This window comes from Punica granatum, chromosome 8 (assembly GCF_007655135.1).
Source record: "Punica granatum isolate Tunisia-2019 chromosome 8, ASM765513v2, whole genome shotgun sequence".
NCBI lineage: Eukaryota > Viridiplantae > Streptophyta > Magnoliopsida > Myrtales > Lythraceae > Punica > Punica granatum.
In genome coordinates, this window is record NC_045134.1 from 17,129,714 (window position 1) to 17,137,461 (window position 7,748).

At 39.4% G+C, this 7,748-nt stretch overlaps 1 protein-coding gene across 1 annotated transcript; it reads right to left on the reverse strand.

The window, feature by feature from the left end:
* Nucleotides 1-2,341: 2,341 nt before the first annotated feature.
* Nucleotides 2,342-7,375, reverse strand: LOC116188200 (phytanoyl-CoA dioxygenase). The gene is made up of 9 exons (XM_031517401.1): nt 7,227-7,375; nt 6,993-7,114; nt 6,813-6,873; nt 6,334-6,402; nt 5,488-5,606; nt 3,876-4,023; nt 3,622-3,766; nt 3,431-3,517; nt 2,342-2,826 (listed from the first exon to the last, which is right to left on the reverse strand). Exons 1-9 carry the CDS (start codon nt 7,279-7,281, stop codon nt 2,784-2,786), a joined length of 849 nt encoding a protein of 282 aa, XP_031373261.1. The 5' UTR covers nt 7,282-7,375; the 3' UTR covers nt 2,342-2,783.
* Between the last annotated feature and the right edge of the window lie 373 nt (nt 7,376-7,748).

The following is a 7,748-nucleotide window of genomic DNA, read 5'->3' on the forward strand; positions in this document are numbered from 1 at the left end:
ACATTCTGTTTGTGGCTTTCATAAGCCTGACAGTTTGCCTTAATCCAATCATAAATAGGCAATCTGAAAGTGCTCCGCTTTGAGAGAGAGACTTTCAAAGAATTCCAGAAATCCATTGCTACCGGGCATTGTCTGAGAACATGGGAGACATCCTCAACATGATTATGAAAAATGGAGCAAGTAGGAGTGATTCTCATGCCCCTATGATGCAACAAGTTTGCAGTAGCAATTTTCTCATGACAGCAGAGCCATAGGAAGTTGATAATCCTTGGGTGAGAGAGAGTTTTCCAAAGCCACTGCCACTCTTTATCAGGGACCTTAGGGTCCCACCCACAAACCAGTTCATAGGCTGATTTGGTGTTAAACTGGCCATTGCTCGAGTAATTCCACACTTAAATATCCATTGAATGGTTCCCAATAGACCTTGGGACACTGAGAATAGCATCGCGAATCGAGTTAGGGATATGAAAGGAGATATTTCCCCAGTCCCATGATCCATCTTGTTTGAGAACATCAGCCACATAAATGTTATTTTCCCTTTCAACTAGAGGTCCCGAGATAAGTGACCTTAGTGGTCCAGCATCAACCCAAGTATCAAACCAAAAGTTAACTTCTTGACCACCTCCAATGGCCCATTTAGTACCCAAGCTACAAACAAAATTATCGTGCTACAGGGCCAATCTATTTAGGGAGCACCCTTTTCCAGGTCGAGGCCTTACTCAAAAGTTATGACGTAAGATGCGAGTCCAAGGCCTGCTGTCTTGTTGGACTCTCCAAGCAAAACCCCCAAGCAAGGCCAAATTACGGCCCTCCGCACTCTTAATACCCAAACCCCCACTTTTTTTTAGGAGTGTAACTGTATCCCAACCCACTAAGTGTAGTTTCTTTTTTTCCTCCGAAGAGACCCAAAGGAAGTTCCTGTTAAGACGATCAAGAGCTGCACACACATTTTGGGGTAGAAGTGTGCATTGCAGAATATGGGAAGGAACTGCATTTAACACAAAATCAATCAAGACAACACGACCAGCCATGGATAGGAGCCTAGACCTCTACCCCTCGAGTCTATCTTTCACTTTATCCACTAAGAAACTAAAGGAACTGGACTTAGTGGCCGACAAATCTATGGGAAAGCCTAGATATTTCCCTAGACTAGAAGCCTCTGATAGCCCAAACAGACTGTTGACTCTATTCCTCGAATTAGGCAAAGCATTACGAGAAAAAACATATCCGAGATTTCGCACTATTTACCTTTTGTCCAGATAAGGAACATAAAAGATCAAGTAGGTTAGCCATAGAAGAGCAAGTATGATCATCCATCTTCCCGAACAAAATGATATCATCCGCGAAAAACAAGTGTGAAATGGTTAGAGAAACTCTTGAAAGACGAAACCCTTTCAAATTTTCACTTTGTACTTCCTTGTCAATCAAATGAGAAAAATAATCCAAGCGCAAGATAAAGAGATATGGAGAAAGAGGATTCGCTTGATGGAGTCCTCGAGATGGGAGAAAGGAAGCTAAACGGCCCCCATTAAAAAGCACATTCACTTTGGATGAAGAAATACAATGCATAATAAGCTGAATGATAGACTCAGGGAAGTTAAAAAAATGCAAATTTATTACTTCATCTAATAGAAGAACTTACAACTGAGATATTCTCCTAACGCAAGTTTCTGCCTCTTCTCAGGGACCGACGATTAATAGCGGACTGCAAAACTGTGGCGGTCTTCATGCATATTGAGAGAATTTATGTTACTTGGCACTAAGTGGACATGTGTCACCATATGGAGCCAATTAGTTGTAGATATATGCAATTAATTATTCAACTTCCTCAATCTTCGTAAAGTATAAATTTGTATGTTATTTTCCGTGATATGTAAATTGATTTTTAAAAGTTACTCTTTTTAGATTATATTGGAGAAAACTATATTATTGTTTGTGGATATAAGGGAATTATTAAGGGGAAAAAACGTGAGAGTTGCTTAATAACATCTACTCCCCTTCAATTTGCTGGAAACTGCAACCTCATATTGGTCTTTATATATATATATATATATATATATATATATATATAGATATAGATATGAGAGATGATGAATAAGTTTGCTGTTTGCTCTGTTTCTTTGACACTATTTGTATGCAAGTTCAATTGGTACCATCACTTTCTCCCGTTTTGCACCCCGAATCATTTGAACAATTAAGTTTAAGACGACAAGCTTGCATTGATACAAGTACGAGCAATTATCGGTCTATCAATAACATATTTCATGTTTACATTAAACGACAATTCTATTTTCTTTATGCTGCCCAAAAAAAAAAATGCAAACTTCATGCGCCAGGAACCTGAGAACTAGGTCAGATCGCCAGTGGAAAGTTTTCAAATTATTAAGTGATTATATCTCACAAAAATGTGACAGGAACCAGCAATATTGCCAAAAATAACAATATTTATGACAATACCTAAATTCATTTACTTACCGATCTCAACCTAATTGATGTTCTCAAATGAAGAGACTTTATATAACTAAGGATAAAAGGCTCATGTGACACTCATTTGCCCAAACGGAGGGTGGGCGACTGAAAAAAGGCGCCATGTCAACGACCTGACCGTTATAGATCTCTGTCTCTTCTTATTCTTCTTCCCTCTCAGAGAAGTATATCCACTGAGTCCCCAGTGTGTCCTTACATTGGATGCATTACCATGACATGCATCCACCCTGTACGAGGTTTCATCTCATCACGCAGCTGAGTCACCGTCCCACTGAGAAAAGCTCAGCTGCAGCAGATCAAGAAGCATAAAGAGGCTCAGGCTCCACTTTTCTTTTGATCCTGCAAACAAAGTTCCATGAAAAAAGAAGAATCAGTTCTTCTATTCGAGCAATCTATCAGTTGAAAGATCCCAATTATCAACAAGATATTACTACCTCGTGGTGTAAGCAACGAAGGGACAGATAAACAGACATCAGTGCGACATGGCGGGGATGAAGGGATTGTGCTATTTATTCCACATTAGACTCGAACAAAAATTGCACAAACGTTTTTCACGACTGGAGGTCCATAAACCAAAAAATTAACACAGTGGTAGGGATGCCTCCTTGTCCTGTACAGCCAAGGGCTTCCTCCTATGGTCCTAAGTGTCTCATCTAACTATGATCTGAAAGTAAATAATTCAGTCCAGAATAAAAGCCTGAAGATTGTAACAAGACAACAAGGAGTTTGTTACGCAAATTGCGTATGCAACTGCCCACGGCGACAAGGTCTGTGCACAATTGTGGAATTTTCCATATCAATGGAGGTTTTATGTTGTGAATCTTATTACAGCTTCTGTTGGGAACATCCAAGTTGACAAGCCATGTTGTCAAAAGAGTAGCACCAAAAGCTATTATAATATTGGCAGGATCAGAGAAAAATTGAAGCGTGAATTTTCACTCACCAGTTATCTTCTGCCCATTTACAGCCATCAGTATCCACGACATGCAAACTGTAAGCATGCCTTGATTTTGGAGACTGATTCTCGAAACTAAAACAAGGAAAAGCAGAGACGTTTTAATATTGTTATGGGCAAATAAATTTGATGTTACTGAAGCTGGGTGAACAAATAGGTCGTGAATTTTGCAGAATCACCTTTGATGGATGAGGTCACCATGGATGACAACAAAGGATCCAGCTTTAACCTCAATAGGGACAAAGTCTTTTTTGTCATAATCTGGAGAAGGCCGATCAAAGGAAACCCCCTCTTCACCTCTGATGAATCTTCTGACAAGACCATCTAAAGAACAAAAACAGTAAATTTTTAATTTTGTACCACACATAAAAGACTCCTGATTTACTCTAATTGTTATTTATTTCAGAACAGCGTGATAGAAGAAGGGACTCACTTTTATGCGATCCAGGAATCGCCCAGATGCAGCCGTTGGTTATGGTTGCATCTTCCAGAGCCAACCACAGTCCCGTGCAAGTAGGTGGATCCGTATATAGAAAAGAATTATCCTGGTGAGAGACAACTTCTCCTCCAATGCCCGGTTGCTAAAAACAAGACAAGAAAAGATTGTTAATTAAAAATGGAATAAAAAGAAGAAAAAAGGAGAAAAAGAAGGCATGTCTTAATACTTTGTTGTATCAAGAACTGTATATTGCATGATCTATCAAACAAAGGGGAAGACTGCATCTCATATGGTAGAGGTATATATTTAAATAACACCATAACTTGTTGATCAAGATGTCGCTCCCTTACAAAATGCAATCTGTGGTCAGCTTTAAAATTTCCCTACTTTCATATCTCAGCAAAAATTTCACATATGTAAGTTATAGCAAAAAGAATTTCAGATCACAATACAGCGGTTACAACTTGAATGATATCACAAATATCATGTACATCCATAAGTGAAAGTTGGATCATGTCAGGATTAGATCAGAGTAAGTGAAATTTTTAGTAATAAACCCCCTGAAACGCATGCTGAAGAATTTATTCTCTAATCATCTTCTCCATATTAGTAACATAACAAGAAATCTCATCCTAAGCCTAAGATAGTCACAAACGATTATAAAGAATCGCATTGGGTTAATAGCCCAAAAAACCATGACCGTTACACTTTTTTCTGATTCTAGCACGACCTTTCGGAAATTGCCAAAAAAAACATGACCTTTCATTTTAGCCTCAAATCTAGCACGACCTTAAATTTTCTGTCAATTTTAACGGTAGTGCCACGTGTCGTCACGTTATTGGATGAGTGGGTCCCACTTATTTTTATTTAATAAAAAAATTTCTGAAAATTAAAAAACAAAGGGAGGGGTTGGCAAAGGCCCAAAGGAGGGGGCCCATCGGTGACGACCCCTGCTATCATAGCCGACACTCATCCAATAGCGTGACGACATGTGGCACTACCATTTAAAATTGATGGAAAATTTAAAACCATGCTAGATTTGAGACTAAAATGAAAGGTCGTGCTATTCTGGACAATTATTGAAAGGTCGTGCTAGAATCAGAAAAAAAACTGTAAAGGTCGTGTTTTTTTTTAGCTATTAAACTAATCGCATTCGATCAACTCTACATCATCAGGTAGACTTATTCACCTACATCTTCAAGAAACTAAACATATTACCACATGGCAATCCTATGAAAGGAGGAAAGCAACAAGGTCTCCAATATTAGCCGAAGCCACTCAGCACAATCCATTGTACCTCTTTAAGGGTGGGATATCTTCCATATACAGGAGACATCATCAACAAAGATCTCCTATATACTGTGTATATGAAAAGAGTGTCTACCAAAAGCAAACACTCATACACATGGATGTTTATATGAACTTGAAAATAGGTTGAAAATAATTCACCTTATAATTGTACCAGCTTCTAATTTCCCAATTAGAAGTTAGAACAAGTTTTCAAAATTTCCAAAAAATAGAAAAGTCATACACCAGTCCTCCATGTTTCTTATTATCTTAAATAATAAGCTCCCCAGATCAGCAGACCAAGGAAAAGTTAGTTTACCTTGAAAATGTACATTGACTGAATGATCACTGGCTTCTTGTAGCCTAGTGACAGGAGCAAGCCACAAAATTTCTCCGAGCATGAGAATGTTTTGAACACAGGGTCATGTTCATGTAGAGCTGCAAGAGCATAACCCCAAATGTGAGTAACTAAATCTTAAACAACATAAAGGTGCAGTTAAGTTTACATTAAATTTCCCACTTGTGTGCTTTTTAATGAAGAGGAGTGTAGGGACCACCTCTTTTTCAGTTGCAGGTACTCAAGGCAGATTTAGCAGAGTATTTTGCAGCTAATGGGGACCAGTAGGCAGGTAGACTGGTTTTTTGAGTTAAACTGGGCAGTTAGGAAGTTTCGTGGCAAAGCTATTATAGTGAAGATTGCTAAGATAGCATGGAATGCCCACATCTATTATATTTGGAAAGCTCGGAATGATAAGATCTTCTCTAATATCATGCCATTCCAAGAAAAAACTTTTGTTTCTCATTAAGAATGCTGCCAAAAGCAGACTGCTGGGAATGCCGAATTTGCAGCATTGAGGATTGTTTGATGTTTGGGGAGCTTCACAAGTTCTTTGAGGCCTGCGTGGTCTCTTTTTTTTGGCCTGTGTGTCATAGCGGGGTGGGTTAATATGTCGGCTTGTGTGCGTTTCTTTCTTCAGTCTTCTGAGCTGTTGGACTTATTGTTTTGCTGAGGCTTGTGTGGTTTAGTAGTGTTGGGTAGACTAGGCCCAGTCCAGTTATGTCTTTGAAGTATTTCGGTCAATAAAGAGCAAAGCTTTCGGATCGAAAAAAATTTAACATATGTACTGGAAATACAAATTTTGGAGCAAATGCTATCAAAGCATACCATGGCCAACTTTGTTAATGGACAGCTGCTTCGGTTGCTTCAAATTACCATCCTCCCCAAATGCTTTCTCTGCCAAAATTGAAACATTACTCGTCTACGCACTCGGTGATTACATTGAGACCAAAAAATACAACACATCAGGAGAAACATTGCCTGAGATTCACAAAGTACTTAGGAAATTATCAGAAAAGCCATGGACTATTGAATGCTTTCGGATAAGAAAAGAGCCTTGAAGTATCCATTCACAATTATCCATTCCGACATTAGTCGACCAGCTTAACTAGATTCATAATTTCCCGGACAAGATCTGCTCTATCTCAACAAAAGAAATGGCAATCATAATAACAGGGACAAGAAGCATATTAAGACAGCCACCAGAAACATGTTTGACTCAACAAACACTTGAATAATTCAGTAACATAAATTGACACAAACAGCAGAGAACCAAAGGAAAGTCGAGTCAACTACTCAGTAGGTACCCTCAAAGAAGAATGAAATGTTCTCGGCGCTATCGTAGAAATAGTTATCAGTGTGCTGCTTCTGCAAACAAAAATGATATCTTTTAACGACATAAGAAAAGTGTATGTTTCAAGAACGATGAAATAGAGTTCACCGTTCCAGATCAGACGGGAGTTGTCACGGGCGTAGGGACAAACAACCTGGTTCTTGGTGGAGAAAATTGAGGCGGTGGAGCAGTCGAAGCCATCGAGCAACTGATCCATCCTCCTCATCATCGCGTCAATCTCTTCGCGACCCGCGAATGATTCGATTACGAGGTAACCTGCGAGGGCGGAAGCCGGTTTGACTTTCAGTTCAACCGAAAGATTTAAGTGGCGAAGAGACAACTCTGTTTCATCGTTTCTCTCTTCTGTCTTTTGGAGAAGAGGAGTTACCCTGAGAGTTGAAGAAGTTGAGCTGGTCGGAGTTGAGGTTTTCGACGACGCCCATGGCTTAGCCGAATCGAAGGTTTCGAGAGAGAGATTAGTCTCCGATAGCAATGCCAATTCGACCAGCGGCTCCCCCTTCTTCTGCCTCTCGTGCCGAATCCATATCTATATATATATATATATATATATAGAAGGAAAAAGACAAAAATCCCTTGTGGGTTAGACATAGAGTTACGGCATTAATTTTTTTTATTTTCAGTCATCAATCTTTAACTTTTTGATCATTTTGATCCTCAATCTTTTTATTTTATCATTCATATCTTCAAATTTTCACTTTATTTCATTTTAATTCTATAACGAAAAATCAAAAGGATGGACGTTCGGGGCCGCCATCGAGGGCGCCGGCACCCACAAAAGACGTCGGCGACCTCGGTGGATAGGTTGGGATCACCAGTTCGAATCGACTGGGGACCCCGAGTCTAAGTCCCCAATCGATTCGAGGTTGGGGCCGCCAATCAGCGACCCCGA

Coding starts and splice junctions, on each gene's coding strand:
- LOC116188200 (XM_031517401.1), bottom strand. CDS start 7,281: ATGGGCGTCGTCGAAAACCTCAACTCCGACCAGCTCAACTTCTTCAAC. Junction 4,024..5,487: donor AGTCAATGTACATTTTCAAG/GTAAACTAACTT, acceptor TCTTGTTTTTAG/CAACCGGGCATTGGAGGAGA. Junction 3,518..3,621: donor GGTGACCTCATCCATCAAAG/GTGATTCTGCAA, acceptor TCCTTGTTTTAG/TTTCGAGAATCAGTCTCCAA.